Here is a 16,849-nt window from a genome sequence, read left to right as displayed (position 1 = left end):
CCGGTGCGCTGACTATCCACAGTACACAGCTGACGCGATGAAATGACATCAGGGCATCAGCTGTTTCACACGCCGATTAGTAGAGGAAGTGGTCGGAGGCCCCTCCTCCACTACGCAGTAAGCGCAGATGGAGAGAGCGAGAGGGCAGGCACGGTGCGGCCTGTGGACCCCTGGTTTCCAGCCCCATGACTGTCTCGGGCCGCACTTTGCCCAGGTCTGGTCTAAGGCATTTTTATTTTAAAAACTTAAAATTGTGGGCTTTCACCCCGAGAGAAGCATAAAATGTTAGGGTCTCAACAAAGAGGAACAACTTGTTGTTGAGACCCTAAGTACCTTCAATTTTTAACATATTTTCTATGGCAGTAGTGCAGTTCCTATTCCTTATGTTTGGTGTTTGCATATTATTGCATTTCAGAGTGCAGCTGTATTTTCTTGGTTACATTAAATAGTTGGTGATGGCTTACATGTGTTCACTCTTGTCTTATTCTCTTTGGAGGTGCTGGTCAGGTTTTTTTTTATATTTGCCATAGTGGGAATAACCCTTTAACATGCCCTTATGTAGTTTGAGAACTGTACCTGTTAAAATGTAAAAATAAGATAAAAAAATTACATGTCTGGTTTAAAAAGACCTTCTTGCCTACCGGGAAATACGAGCCTGTTGAATATTCTTGCATTCTGTACGAATTGTTTCAATATCTACATTTTGATAAAATGGTTAAAGTCCATTTGTGTCCATTTGTGTGCAGTAATGCATGTATTTCAACATTCTCTACTGATGTACAATAATAAATTGTATTGTGGTACCGTGTTAGCCAGAAAAATCGATGTGAATACTTTTCTGCCCAATGATGACAGAAGTATTCTAGGAGTGATACCTTGGCTAACCAGAAAATAACCTCGTTTTCTCCTCTTTCAGGTAACATTGGCGGCTTATCTACAGCATTACAGAATGCAGAAGATAAGCCCCTGATGACGGTGAGCTTAGCTCACCATCGATTTTGGGGGTGACAGGTTCCCTTTAATACTAAAAGGTAATTTTAAGAACCACAGGGAAAGAAAAATTTGGGAATACAAACTAATGAATATGTTCAATTCGTTGACACTAGGACTCAATTTAACACCTGGATTTATGAGTCCCTACATGGATACAATTCACACCTCCACCTGACATACTCCAGATAACTAAGAACATTATTCCCACTGCCTCTCCATTTGTAAGAAAATGCCTAATTTGATTACCTTGGCTTATCTATGGACTCATCACACTTCCCACCCCCTAACAAATGTCCTACTGTAGTATTCTTTAGATGCTGTGCTTGTTTCTTATTAATCTATTTGTAATCATGCCTGAAGAAGGAGCCACTGTGCTCTGAAAGCTTGCAAACATATTATTTTCTGGTTAGCCAATAAAGGTATCACTCCTAGAATACTTCTGTCATCATTGGGCAGAAAAATATTCACATCGAACATTCTCTACTGAAAGCGTGTGCTGAATCTGGCTTTAGCCATTTCTAATTCTGATTTATTTTTTTCTCTATCAAATTAAAGAACAATGGTAACATTGAAGCTTGCTGCAGAGCTCTGAGTAAAGAAAGCTGCAAATACCTTTACATGGAGGGGCACAACCCTGAGGACAGTAGAACGAATGGCAATCTTTTGCACATCAATCTTGGTATTCATTCAGGCAGCAATTTCCAGGGAGGAGATGGAACACCAATGAATGGAAGACCTCTGGTTCATAGTTCAAGTGATGGGCACATTGACCCACAGCGCGCTTCTGGCAAGTTTATCTGTTTGGTGGAGCCCCATTCGGCGCCAGCAATTGTGGCACAAAATTTTAATCCGTTTTTCTTGAATGACCAGAGTCGAAACTCACCAACTCCACCCCCTCTTCAGCAGCAAGGTGTAAATTCATCTATGCAAGCGTCGCTGCCAACATACATGCACTTACCTCGCTACAGTCCAAATCCTATTACCGTAACAGTGTCACAAAATATACCTGCAGCTCACAACGTGCCAAGAGCTTTACAAATTGTTCCTCAAGTTCAGAACAATCCTTATGGGACTCCGAATTCTATATACATAAGGCAGTCGACACAAAATTCTCCAGGCAGGCAGACCCCACAGAACTCTCCTTGGGCACAATCTCCTTCCGTTCCTATGCCTAACTATAGTCCATGTCCTCTTCCTTTGTATTCTCAAGGTTATCAACCTACACAGTATTCTCCAAAGCAGTCACCGATTCCACAGCCTTCTTTCTGTTCCCCTCCCACATCTAAGTGCACGTCTCCTTATGGCTCTCCCCAGCATCAAGTGCAGCCCAATGCATTGGGCCACCAGACATCACATGTGTTTTTGCCTCCTAGTCCATCAGCATCACCTCATTCTTTTCAGCAAGCTCCACCTCCATATCCAAAGCAACCTAGCTTATCCTATCTTCCCTATGGATCTGGCATAAATAAGTCTCCCATGAACAAGATAGAAATCACAGTGGAGTCACCACAAAGACCTGGAACCGCAATGAATAGAAGTCCTTCACCAATAAATAATCAGTCTTCCCAGAGGAGTCATCACTCTGCATATGCCTCAAATGCACGGTCAGGGTCCCCATCAAGAGCTTTGCCTGGCCAGCCAAAGACTCCTTATGGTGTTAACCCATTGTATATTACATACACACAACCACCAGCCACCTCTGGCTCTCCAACCCCTTCACAACGTGTACTGATGTCCCCATCTAACCCAGCTTTTTTAAAAATTACTGTTGCACGGGCTCCTACGGAAAATCTTTTAAACATTGTGGACCAAGAGCATCATCCAGGAGCTCCAGAACCAATACAGCCTATTTCATTAATGCCAATACCTGGTATCGAAAAAGGTATTCCGAAATACCACAGAAATTCAAGTTCGGGCTCGGATGATTACGCCTATACACAAGGTAACTTTTTCTTTCTGTTTTAGTAAGTAAGTAAGGAATTAATAGTTACTATAAATTCACTTAGCTTTTGTTAAAGAGAACCATGAGCTGCATGAATCGGAGCCTTGCTGCACAATTACATTTTGGTATATTTTACTTTGAAATGCTGTATCGCTTTAGACTATATTGAAAGACTAAACCTAGGGAAGAGTCAGACGGCCGTATAACTCTGACGAGGATTGCAACGCAATGCTCAAACTCCCGACAGGAGCATGACGGCATGTATTTCTATGCAGCTGTCACACACTCTGGTCGGGAGAGCCGGCGGCCAGTCTGAACATTGCGTTGCGATCCCTGTCTGTTATACGGCCGTCTAACTCTTCTCTATGTCTGATGTGGCCCTTGGCTGTCTTCTCCCTTTAAGACTAATGCTCAACATTTTAGACCTTAACTTAAGGGTCATATGACATTTTACTCACGAAGGGCACAAATTAAGTTGAAGAGCAAAAATGCATTTGTATAAGACAGCAGGTGTCATATTGAAGTGCTTGTCCACTACTACCCAACTCCTGCTTCATCACATCACTGCCTCATAGGAAATTAAAGCAGTCAATAGTTGCCTGCTCCAGCGGCGCGGTTCCTGCGATTTCTGTTTTAGACTGAACATGTGATGATGTCTGCAACAGTCGTGACACAACAATCAGTGCCTGCTGATTAGCTGCAGACTTTACTGTTCCCATAGACTGAATATTCACTCTGATAGCTTAGTGAAAATATGCAGCCATTTGAGACCCCTGTCCTAAAGGGATCCTATTGCCTCGAGAAACACTTCCAGATATAGGGTTAATCTTCAGTTTAATAACTGCTTACTAAAGCAGCTACAGGGAAAAATAGTGTTATTCTCACAGTAGCCACTCTCTTCCCTTCATTGGTGCAGTAGAGGGAGGGATTGAAGGGAAGGTACCGCGTTTGTAGGTCATTAATAAATCACTGTAATGTAGCATAACATGCTGCTATAAGCAAGTTTGAAATGCATGTGAAACAGATTTCATGTGTTATATGAGTTTAAAGAATGCACTGGGGGCTGACATCTTGGTTTTGCAGCAGTAGCAGGGCACTATCAGTGTCAGATTACGGCACCCCATGGACATAGGGTCAGCACCGGTCTATTATCTCCTATCTGAAACATTGCATCAGCATTAGCAGTGAGCTGGGCACACCTCTGTGGGCTGCACAACTCACTGCTGTAGGTGTGACTAGCTGCCATTTTATTATAGCCCTGTGCTCTCTATCGCAGGACAGAAGAAGCCCTCACTGCTCCTCTGTACTCCAAGCAGGCACACATCCTCTGCTCCTCACACGCTGCCCTGTGTGCTTCTCCTGCTCTGTCTCCTCCTCCCCCTCACACACAGTCCCTGTCATCTCCAGTAAGCTGCACTCACAGCATGCAGAGAGGGAGGTGACACCTGGAGAGAGAGCAGGAAGGGCAGCTGACAGGACAGGGATTAAGGTGGGGGAAGGGGGATGGCAAGAATGTTATTCACAAAAATGCTGCTGAGCCCACTGTGTTCTGCTCCTCTGTAAACAAGCTGTGCCTCTGATGCAGTAACTGCTGGTGATAGCAGGTCACAGGGCAGTCACACACAAAATGGTACAGATATATAATCACTGCACTCGTACTATGAAAATGCTTGTTGCAGGTGAAAAAGTTTATTGAAACCAGTGTTGCAGTAAAAAACAGTGGTGATGCGATAGGCATAAATGACGTTTCGGCCAGCTCGTGGCCTTGATCACAGTATCGCCTAGTAGGAAAATTCCGTGTTTACTGCTGCACTACAGTGTTGCTAAGCGTATCAGCCAGAGAATGCGTACGGTAGTCTTGCCAATCTATGTTTCTACTGCTCCTCATACAGATATAGAAAATTAATTGATGCTGTACCATGGAGCATACATATAGTTGTGGCAGTTTAGTGCTCCTAATGTATAAAGTGTACCGGGCCGGTCGGCGTAGTATGGAGCGCACATATGGGGCTGGCGATTTAATTGTAGTACTATTCAAGCTATAATACACCGGATGTCCCCAGTATGTGGATGGTGCATAGGGATATAGCTGCCAGTATGTAGATTCCGTCCCAATACAACTGTATAGATCCTGTGTTCTGTATGCAATGAGAGCAGTAGTGTACATAGATTTAGATCCGTAGACCGCTGGTAGCGTTTGTGGTAGGGGGGACCGGCGTTGGTGGCCAAGTGGTGGATGCAGACACACACCGGGTCTTTGCCGCTCCTCTGCAAAGACCCGGTGTGTGTCTGCATCCACCACTTGGCCACCAACGCCGGCCCCCCCTACCACAAACGCTACCAGCGGTCTACGGATCTAAATCTATGTACACTACTGCTCTCATTGCATACAGAACACAGGATCTATACAGTTGTATTGGGACGGAATCTACATACTGGCAGCTATATCCCTATGCACCATCCACATACTGGGGACATCCGGTGTATTATAGCTTGAATAGTACTACAATTAAATCGCCAGCCCCATATGTGCGCTCCATACTACGCCGACCGGCCCGGTACACTTTATACATTAGGAGCACTAAACTGCCACAACTATATGTATGCTCCATGGTACAGCATCAATTAATTTTCTATATCTGTATGAGGAGCAGTAGAAACATAGATTGGCAAGACTACCGTACGCATTCTCTGGCTGATACGCTTAGCAACACTGTAGTGCAGCAGTAAACACGGAATTTTCCTACTAGGCGATACTGTGATCAAGGCCACGAGCTGGCCGAAACGTCATTTATGCCTATCGCATCACCACTGTTTTTTACTGCAACACTGGTTTCAATAATTTTTTCACCTGCAGCAAGCATTTTCATAGTACGAGTGCAGTGATTATATATCTGTATATTGCGTGGGACTTATGGTTCCGTTCACTTGCACCGTCACATCCTGAATAGTCGAGTGCTAGCCTTTCGTATTCTCTACACACAAAATGGTGGCAGGTGCTTCCCTGTGATGCTGCTCTTCATTCTGCCCCAGGGATATTAGACCACCCAAAAGGGGAGGGAAATGGTGATGTCAGCAGTTACTGCCCCAATTTTGCTGCTGGTAAATCTTACTATAGCTGCTTGAGGTCTAAAACGGAAAATGCTCCCCCTAGTGGTAAATATGTATATTTGTAGAAAAATATATATTTTTCATATAGAAATGTTTGCAAACAGTGCAAACATTGCATTAATACATTTTAATTACTATTTTAAGCTTAATTTCACAAAAAAACAAAATACAAGACAACTGGTGGCACCTTCCCTTTAAGGTCACTGCTCTGTATTCAGTGAGTGCAGTTGTAATCGCTCCTCGACACTTTGGCAGCCAGCTCTAAACACGCTACACACACTCTGTAGAGCAGGCTGTCAGTAAGTGTGATTCCAAAACGCTCACGGAATAGTGACTGCCAGGAGGGTAAAGTATGAATTACTGCTGCTCCAGTAACCCAGCTACACTAGTTACCTGCAGATTAACCCTATATCTTCGGGAAATCACTTTTCTTGAGGTGACCAGTTCCCTTTTTAAAGGGATTCTGAACAGTCAGTCTGTGCTGACAAGGTACAGGCGCTCGATGCAACATGGCAGGGCCAGTCATTTATGTGCACCTTCTCATCTCGTTGTTTTTCCTCTACTCTGATATCTCTGGCTTCATAGTCAGAAAAGGGCATAGATGGAAACCAAGCAGGTGGGAACGTGGGCTTATAGGGACTCTGTCAGCAACAGAATGACTGGTCAAACAAAGTACCCCCTTGAGGCCCAGCGGTGTGGCCAGTCATTTCCCCTGAATCTGCACCCCACCCACTTCTCTTTATGAAGGGTGGAGATATATGGAAACAAGCAGATGACAAGGTGTATATATTGCCCCGCCGTGATGCACCGAGCGCAGCCCCTTTTTAAAGGCCGAATAACAGCATCGGCTCTGGCTGTAATGTTTCAGTGGTGGGAAGTGTGCCCTGATTGTGTTGCTAGCAGGTCAGAAGTGTGCACTGTGCCTAATCCTTAATCCATGTGGGATTATGCTTCTAATGCTGAACAATAAATATGAATTGCATATGCATGGCGGGCTACTTTCTCTGGGCTTAGAAGGTATGTGTAAGTACAGTCTTTGCTGCTTATGGAAATAAGGTGTGCTAAACTGTTATATACCTCTGTATACCTTGTAATGCTAAACTGAAGCCTCACAGACATGCATAATGGGACTAATCTACTTGTCACATTAATATTGGGCTCATATGTCATTTATTTCTTCCCCAATTTTGTCACCAGTTTTCAGCTAAACAAATAGTGACAAAAATGCATTTTTCTTTGAATGTAAAGTTTGAAATAGTGTTTAGTCGCCAGAGGGTATCTCCTAGTGAGCAGCGGTACATGCATATGGAGGACAGAGGACTACTGTGCATTTGTAGTATTGGCTGGGAAAGTTAGTGACCATGGAGAGGCCTGTAATGTCCAGCTGGGAGGCACACGCCTCGGGCGGAGATTTGTTCACTTTTAGCATATGTTCACACTTTGCATTTTTTTTCCGCACTTTTTTTATGCAAATTTTCTGCTGCGTTTTACAGTTCCAGCAAAGTCAGATTTCAGAACTCTCATGCGCACACGTGTTTTTTTTTTTGTTTGTTTTTTCCCTGACTTGTTTTGTCAAAGAGCTGTGCATTTGCAAAATGCAGCATGTCGCTTCTTTCAGCGTTTTTCACCCCTTGCAAGCAATGGGTAGTGCAAAAAACACTCCAAAATCTGATGAGGCTAGATCAGATTATTTTTTTTGTGCACTAAACTTTACCAGCACAAGAGACAAATGTACCCTGATGCTGCAATAAAAACGCAGCACCCAGCAAAATCTGCTTTTTTAGCATTGCTGCTTTACTGCCAAGAGAGCAGGTTTTGCCTGCGGGAAAAAATGCATCAAAAATGCAACGTGTGAAGATTGCATTTAAGTTTAGATTAAGGCTGTTGTTTTGGTACCAGCAGCACAGACTCTTTAAGAACGCACAGTGAAAACTCGATTTAAAGTGGTTGTCCAAGATGAACCTTTATAGCTGTCTAGAAATCCTCATGTTTGCTTAAAATTGTATTTGAATTTTTTATCCATTTTAGTGATTTATTATATGCGGTACCCTTTGTTCTATCCTGTTCAGTAATATATAGAGTGCAGACAGAATTGAGAGATGAATGCACACTTGTATGGGATTTACGGAGGCAACAGTGCACACTGTGGGTATGCCATAAATATCTGCCGAACCTTAGGAAAATATAACTTACGGTGAATTTCTGGTGTCAAACTACATTAGAGACACTGGAGAATCCTGACCATGTAATATGCATGCTGTTAGGATTCCAGGCTGAGTTCCTGCTCGAGTTGCAGCCACATGTCCGCAAGTATGCCATTTGCATGTTGGCGACAATGTGCCGATTGGTTTCTCCTCATCTTAAACATTGGGAGAAGTAGGGAAAAGTCGCTGATCGACACCTATGGAAATGACATATTTGTGGTTGCATGATGACAGCTTGAGCAGACGACAGAAGTGATGTCCTGAATGTGACTATTGCACACTGTCCTTAGAGGCACTGCAGACATCTAGTTGTAGCCCAGAAAACACCTTTAACTTTAAATCGGCAAAACACACCTTCCAATTTGTTCACCTATATTACATATCACATCTATACTGGCAGTATGAACAAAGCATCAATTTAAAGTCTTGTTGGAATATTAGTGTTCTATAAAGGGCTGTATGCTGGTTCTGTTCACTCCGAGAGACTTACAAAATACTAGAAGTTCATGCAATATACATCAAGGAATGCAGCTCTCAGGCATCGGTAAGTTACATTCTAGCATGTCGCCAAAATCAGGTTCTTAAATTTACTGTCAGGTGGAGAGCCTAGAATAGTACTAGAAGGTTTGACAGTGTGAGGCTGACTATTGACTCCTGAAAAACCTGGAATAATACAGTCTGGTGTTCTTATACATAGCCTTATTGTTGCACCAGCGTGCAAGAATGGAAAGACTTGCAAAGGAACTAAAACTTGAAAAAGACAACCTGGAGATGTTGAAGGCTGAAGTGAATGGAATGGAGCACGATCTGATGCAAAGACGCCTGAGGAGAGTGAGCTGTACTACAGCAATCCCAACCGTAAGCTGTCTGCCATGCTTCCATCATATAAGCCTCTAAAATGGTTCTTCTAGATACATTGCGTAGCAGATTCTACTTGAAGTCATAAGTATGGGCTAGACACTGGCCACGCTGTGGGCTGCTCACATCTGTGCACTAGGAACACAGTGGCCTTCTCCGCCTCCATGGCCCGTGTAGCCATTTCAAGGGTCACTGCTGTAGAATCACATGTGATCCTACAGCGCTGACTCCATACCGGAGAAGACTGAGGAGACAGGACACGGTTTCCTACTGCATAGGTACACAGTAGCCCAAAGCACTGACCTTGGCTGGTCCATTATGACATTCAGGGAGTACAATCTCCTAAGTAAGGGTACCGTCACACTAAGCGACGCTGCAGCGATACCGACAACGATCCGGATCGCTGCAGCGTCGCTGTTTGGTCGCTGGAGAGCTGTCACACAGACAGCTCTCCAGCGACCAACGATGCCGGTAACCAGGGTAAACATCGGGTTACTAAGCGCAGGGCCGCGCTTAGTAACCCGATGTTTACCCTGGTTACCATCCTAAAAGTAAAAAAAAACAAACACTTCATACTTACCTTCCGCTGTCTGTCCTCCGGCGCTCTGCTTCTCTGTACTGGCTGTGAGCACAGCGGCCGGAAAGCAGAGCGGTGACGTCACCGCTCTGCTTTCCGGCCGCTGTGCTCACAGTGAGTGCAGGAAAGCACAGCGCCGGAGGACAGACAGCGGAAGGTAAGTATGAAGCGTTTGTTTTTTTTACTTTTAGGATGGTAACCAGGGTAAACATCGGGTTGCTAAGCGCGGCCCTGTACTTAGTAACCCGATGTTTACCCTGGTTACCAGCGAAGACATCGCTGAATCGGCGTCACATCACAGCAGGATTCTGATCGCTGCTATGTGTCAAACTGAACGATATCGCTAGCCAGGACGCTGCAACGTCACGGATCGCTAGATTAGTGTGACGGTACCTTTATTTCAAAGAACTGTGATTGTGCACACTCCTTCACCATAATTTTTCTTTAGATTTGGAGGAATGTTACAATTTTGATATTTTAGGGTATATGTCACTGACATATTAACATTTTATTTCTGAGGAAAAATGGAAAAGAATCAAGAGTTCCACAATTGTTTGTGTCTTTTTATTTTCGTAGTTAATTTGCTATTTTAGGCTGTGCACCCACTTGAGTTTTTGGTGAGTTTTTGACGCTGCGTGCTTACAGTTCCAGCAAAGTGGATAGGATTTATAGAAATCTTATCAACCTGTGATGCATGTTTCAAATCCGCAGCATGTCAATTTCTCTTGCGGGTACGCGGAGTATAATGTGCTGATTTTTCCCATTGATTTGTAGTAGATGCAGAAAATCCACAGGTAAAAAAAAAACGCACATGCATTTTTAGCTATTTTCGTCAGCATGTAATCTGCATATAACTATATCCATAAAGTTCTGTCAAAGCCGATAAAGTATCGAAAACAAAACCGCTTTGTTTAAGGCTAGGTTCACATTGCGTTAGTGGGTGTCCGCTAACGGACTCCGTTACATGGCGCAATTGTCGCAATTAACGCTACGTAACGGATCCGTTAGTGCACCCATTGACTGCAATGTGCTAACTGATCCCTAACGCATCGCAAACGTATGCCATTTTTGGCATGCATCTGCGATGTGCCGTTAGTTTCGGACGGAGCTCAAACGCTGCTTGCAGCGTTCAGGGTCCGTTCCTCGCTAGCGCAGATCGGGCATCTGCACAAGTGGGATTGCCGAACGCAATCCCTTTTTGGACATTGCGTTAGCGCAATCCGTTAGCGTATCCGCTAAACGGATTGCACTAACGCAATGTGAACCTAGCCTAAAAAATGACCTACCAAGCAAAGGGAAAAAAAAAGCAGTGATAAAAACGCACTAAAAAAACAATGAAAATCTGTAACCGAATCGGAACCTGTCAGCAGGATTGTGCATAGTAAACTACAGACAATGTCAGGTGGGCACCGTTATACTGAATAAAATGATACCTTGGTGATTAAAGCCGTCTTGTGGTTGTTTCTTAATCTTTATTTTCAGTTTTGTGTTAATGAGATTCTCTTGCCCTAAGGCGGTGCTGTGGTGTATGTGGTGCTCTGATTATATATTCATAATGCAGACTGCTGACAGGTCACTGATCACTCACTGACCTGCCCCCTAGTTTACATAATGAATATATGTACATACTGCTAAAAAAAAAAACCTTCTGCAGGCAGGTGCCGGCCGTGACACATGTGCTGCATCATAATCGCGTTTACTGTCCTGATAAGGACTGTGCTTGATGTTAGTAAGATAGAAAAAAAAATTTTAAATGGCGCCCACACACTAGCAGCTATCAGTGTATATAGCTGCGATCTTATAGCTGCCACTGCGCATGTGCCGGCGACGTTATCTTGGAGGAGGAAATATTTTTTTCTTCTCCAGCAAGATGCCGCCAGCGCATGCGCAGTGGCAGCTATCTGATCACCTATATACACTGCTACATAGCGGCTACTGCTCGGGCGCCATTTTAAAATTGATTTTTTTTCTATCTTAAAGGGAACCTGTCACCCCCAAAATCAAAGGTGAGCTAAGCCCACCGGCATCGGGGGCTTATGTACAGCATTCTGTAATGCTGCAGATAAGCCCCCGATGTATCCTGGAAGATGAAAAAGAGGTTATATTATACTCACCCAGGAGTGGTCCCGCTGCGGTCCTGTCCGATGGGCGTCACGGTCCAGTCCAGCGCTTCCCATCTTCTTACGATGACGTCCTCTTCTTGTCTTCACGCTCCGGCGCAGGCGTACTTTATCTGCCCTGTTGAGGGTAGAGCAAAGTACTGCAGTGCGCAGGCGCCGAGAAAGGTCAGAGAGGCCTCAACAGGGCAGACAAAGTATGCCTGCGCCGGAGCCGCAGCGTGAAGACAAGAGGACGCCATCGTAAGAAGACGGGAGGCCAAGGACCGCGACGGCCATCGGACCGCCCGCCCAGGTGAGTATAATCTAACCTCTTTTTCTCATCTTTCAGGATACATCGGGGGCTTATCTACAGCATTACAGAATGCTGTAGATAAGCCCCTGATGCCGGTGGGCTTAGCTCATCTTCGATTTTGGGGGTGACAGGTTCCCTTTAATAACATCAAGCACATTTATTATTGGGACACTAAACATGCGATTATGCTGCAGCACAGCCGGCCTGCACCTGCCTGCAGAAGGGTTTTTTTTCTTCAGTATGTGCAGGTATTCATTATCTAGGGGGCAGGTCAGTGAGGGATCAGTGACCTGTCAGCAGTCTGCATTATGAATAGCTAATCAGAGCACCACATGAAGACCCCCCCCCCTCCCCCACACGGCCCTGCCCGGGGCATGAGCATATCATTAACTCAAAACTGAAAATAGAGATTAACACCTTAATCCCATATGACGTCCTATCCCGTCGAGGTGGGGTGGGCTTTAATTCCCACCGACGGGATAGTACGTCATAGGCGATCGGCCGCGCTCACGGGGGTAGCGCGGCCGGGTGTCAGCTGCCTATCGCAGCTGACATCCGGCACTATGTGCCAGGAGCGGTCACGGACCGCCCCCGGCACATTAACCCCCGGCACACCGCGATCAAACATGATCGCAATGTGCCGGCGGTATAGGGAAGCATCGCGCAGGGAGGGGGCTCCCTGCGGGCTTCCCTGAGCCCCCCACAGCAACGCGATGTGATCGCGTTGCTGCGAGGGTCTCCTACCTCCTTGCTGGACCCAGATCCAAGATGGCCGCAGCATCCGGGTCCTGCAGGGAGGGAGGAGGTGGCTTACCAAGTGGCTGCTCAGACCAGGCACTTGGTAACGCTGCACTGCTCTCAGACAGATCGGTGATCTGTCAGAGTGCTGTGCAAACTGGCAGATCACCGATCTGTACTGTCCCCCCCCTGGGACAATGTAAAAAAGTAACAAAAAAAATTTGCAAATGTGTAAAAAAAAAATAAAAAAAAATATTCCTAAATAATGAAAAAAAAAAAATATTATTCCCATAAATACATTTCTTTATCTAAATAATAAAAAAAACAATAAAAGTACACATATTTAGTATCGCCGCGTCCGTAACGACCCGACCTATAAAACTGGCCCACTAGTTAACCCCTTCAGTAAACACCGTAAGAAAAAAAAAAAAAAAGAGGCAAAAAACAACGCTTTATTATCATACCGCCGAACAAAAAGTGGAATAACAAGATCAAAAAGACAGATCTAAATAACCATGGTACGGCTGAAAGCGTCATCTTGTCCTGCAAAAAACGAGCCGCCATACAGCATCATCAGCGAAAAAATAAAAAAGTTATAGTCCTGAGAATAAAGCGATGCAAAAATAATTATTTTTTCTATAAAATAGTTTTTATCGTATAAAAGCGCCAAAACATAAAAAAATGATTTAAATGAGGTATCGCTGTAATCGTACTGACCCGATGAATAAAACTGCTTTATCAATTTTACCAAACGCGGAACGGTATAAACGCCTCCCCCAAAAGAAATTCATGAATAGCTGGTTTTTGGTCATTCTGCCTCACAAAAATCGTAATAAAAAGCGATCTAAAAATGTCACGTGCCCGAAAATGTTATCAATAAAAACGTCAACTCGTCCCGCAAAAAACAAGACCTCACATGACTGTGGACCAAAATATGGAAAAATTATAGCTCTCAAAATGTGGTAACGCAAAAAATATTTTTTTTGCAATAAAAAGCGTCTTTCAGTGTGTGACGGCTGCCAATCATAAAAATCCGCTAAAAAACCCGCTATAAAAGTAAATCAAACCCCCCTTCATCACCCCCCTAGTTAGGGAAAAATTTAAAAAATGTATTTATTTCCATTTTCCCATTAGGGCTAGGGTTAGGGTTGGGGTTGGGGTTAGGGTTAGGGCTAGGGTTAGGGCCACAGTTAGGGTTGGGGCTAAAGTTACGGTTAGGGTTTAGATTACATTTACAGTTGGGAATAGGGTTGGGATTAGGGTTAGGGGTGTGTCAGGGTTAGAGGTGTAGTTAGGGTTACTGTTGGGATTAGGGTTAGGGGTGTGTTTGGATTAGGGTTTCAGTTATAATTGGGGGGTTTCCACTGTTTAGGCACATCAGGGGCTCTCCAAACGCGACATGGCGTCCGATCTCAATTCCAGCCAATTCTGCGTTGAAAAAGTAAAACAGTGCTTCTTCCCTTCCGAGATCTCCCGTGTGCCCAAACAGGGGTTTACCCCAACATATGGGGTATCACTGTACTCAGGACAAATAGGACAACAACTTGGGGTCCAATTTCTCCTGTTACCCTTGGGAAAATACAAAACTGGGGGCTACAAAATATTTTTTGTGGGAAAAGATTTTTTATTTCCAAGACTCTGCGTTATAAACTGTAGTGAAACACTTGGGGGTTCAAAGTTCTCACAACACATCTAGATGAGTTCCCTGGGGGGTCTAGTTTCCAATATGGAGTCACTTGTGGGGGGTTTCTACTGTTTAGGTACATTAGGGGCTCTGCAAACGCAATGTGACACCTGCAGACCATTCCATCTAAGTCTGCATTCCAAATGGCGCTCCTTCCCTTCCGAGCCCTCCCATGCGGCCTAACGGTGGTTCCCCCCCACATATGGGGTATCAGCGCACTCAGGACAAATTGGACAACAACTTTTGGGGTCGAATTTCTCCTCTTACCCTCTGGAAAATACAAAACTGGGGGCTAAAAAATAATTTTTGTGGGAAAAAATTTTTGTTTTATTTTTACGGCTCTGCATTATAAACTTCTGTGAAGCCCTTGGTGGGTCAAAGCGCTCAAAACACATCTAGATAAATTCCTTAGGGGGTCTACTTTCCAAAATGGTGTCACTTGTGGGGGGTTTCAATGTTTAGGCACATCAGTGGCTTTCCAAAAGCAACATGGCGTCCGATCTCAATTCCTGTCAATTTTTGCATTGAAAAGTCAAACGGCGCTCCTTCCCTTCTGAGCTCTCCCATGCACTCAAACAGTGGTTTACCCCCACATATGGGGTATCAGCGTACTCAGGACAAATTGTACAACAACTTTTGGGGTCCAATTTCTTCTCTTACCCTTGGGAAAATAAAAAATTGGGGGCGAAAAGATAATTTTTGTGAAAAAATATGATTTTTTATTTTTACGGTTCTGCATTATAAACTTCTGTGAAGCACTTGGTGGGTCAAAGTGCTCACCACACCTCTAGATAAGTTCCTTAGGGGGTCTACTTTCCAAAATGGTATCACTTTTTTTAGAATAGTGTCACACTTGGGTATTTTCTATCATATAGACCCCTCAAAATGACTTCAAATGAGATGTGGTCCCTAAAAAAAAAAAATGGTGTTGTAAAAATGAGAAATTGCTGGTCAACTTTTAACCCTTATAACTCCTTAACAAAAAAAAATTTTGGTTCCAAAATTGTGCTGATGTAAAGTAGACATGTGGGAAATGTTACTTATTAAGTATTTTGTGTGACATATCTCTGTGATTTAATTGCATAAAAATTCAAAGTTGGAAAATTGTGAAATTTTCATAATTTTCGCCAAATTTCCATTTTTTTCACAAACAAACGCAGGTACTATCAAAGAATTTTTACCACTATCATGAAGTACAATATGTCCCGAGAAAACAGTGTCAGAATCACTGGGATCCGTTGAAGCGTTCCAGAGTTATAACCTCCTAAAGGGACAGTGGTCAGAATTGTAAAAATTGGCCCGGTCATTAACGTGCAAACCACCCTCAGGACTTAAGGGGTTAAACTAGAACCACAAGACAGATTTCATCAACCAAGGTATCATTGTAATCAGTATAACGGTGCCGATCTGACACTGTATGTTACTGTGCACAATCCTGCTGACAGGTTCACTTTAATATGTGCCAAAATGGTGCAGAAAATCTGCGACATCAAAAGCTCACCAAAAGCTCATTGTGGGAATGTAGTCTTAACCACACAATTAAGTTTAATATTCCATAAGATAGCAGGAATATGGCATTAATTGCTTTGCAGAAAGGGGGTGTTGGAAGGTTTAAATAGCTGCATCCTGAGAACCCCAACCTGCTCCCTCCCCCTACTCCAAGCACACTTTTTTTTTTTTTTTTTAAGATCTTCTCTTTAGTCAGTGTAGTTGTATTAGGGTTGCTAAATAAGCTGCAATTATGCCATTGGGCAGTGGTCCCCAACCTTTCTGACCTTGAGAGCCACATTCAGCTTAGAGAGAGGGTCGCGAGCCACATCCAGCTCCCACCCCCTTCAAAGTAGTGTCAACCAAAGCCCCCAATTACAGGTATAATGATAACCAAAGCTTTTCCACAGAAATCACTCTAGAGCAGTACACTGAGATCCAGAGGTTCCCACAATACCCCCATTCAGTATTCTCCCAACACACTGTCACATCCAGCTTTGAGCACCTCCTCTAACAGGTAGTACAAACCTCCAGCGTATCATACCTAAAACATCTCTAAACCCCTAAGACCAGTAAATGTGCATCCATATCTGCAATTCTGTGCAGGGCTACTCACAAAATTCACCATTTTGAGATGTGTTTTTCACACCTGTTTGCTAGACCTGGACCTAATGCATCAAGCTGACAGACAGTCGCGAGCCATAATTCATGGGGCCGCGAGCCACATGTGGCTCCCGAGCTATAGGTTGGGGAGCCCTGCCATTGGGTTTCAGATTGTTTACTTTAGAGAAAATACAGGTTAAGAGAAGATTAATCTGGGGTTTGTATCCAGACAAGAGAGT

General features: G+C 44.0%; 1 protein-coding gene across 1 annotated transcript in view; it reads left to right on the top strand.

Annotated features, from left to right (window-relative positions):
- Positions 1-16,849, top strand: part of TAB3 (TGF-beta activated kinase 1 (MAP3K7) binding protein 3) — a 79,658-nt gene that overhangs the window by 48,489 nt on the left and 14,320 nt on the right. The window contains exons 3-4 of the mRNA XM_069757651.1: positions 1,549-2,935; positions 8,948-9,108. Of these exons, the coding sequence (XP_069613752.1) occupies positions 1,549-2,935; positions 8,948-9,108 (1,548 nt within the window). The remainder of the gene's footprint in view (positions 1-1,548; positions 2,936-8,947; positions 9,109-16,849) is intronic.

Source organism: Ranitomeya imitator, chromosome 3 (assembly GCF_032444005.1).
Source record: "Ranitomeya imitator isolate aRanImi1 chromosome 3, aRanImi1.pri, whole genome shotgun sequence".
NCBI classification, from domain to species: domain Eukaryota; kingdom Metazoa; phylum Chordata; class Amphibia; order Anura; family Dendrobatidae; genus Ranitomeya; species Ranitomeya imitator.
The sequence above is the reverse complement of the archived record's forward strand: the minus strand, read 5'-3'. Positions and strand labels throughout refer to the sequence as shown.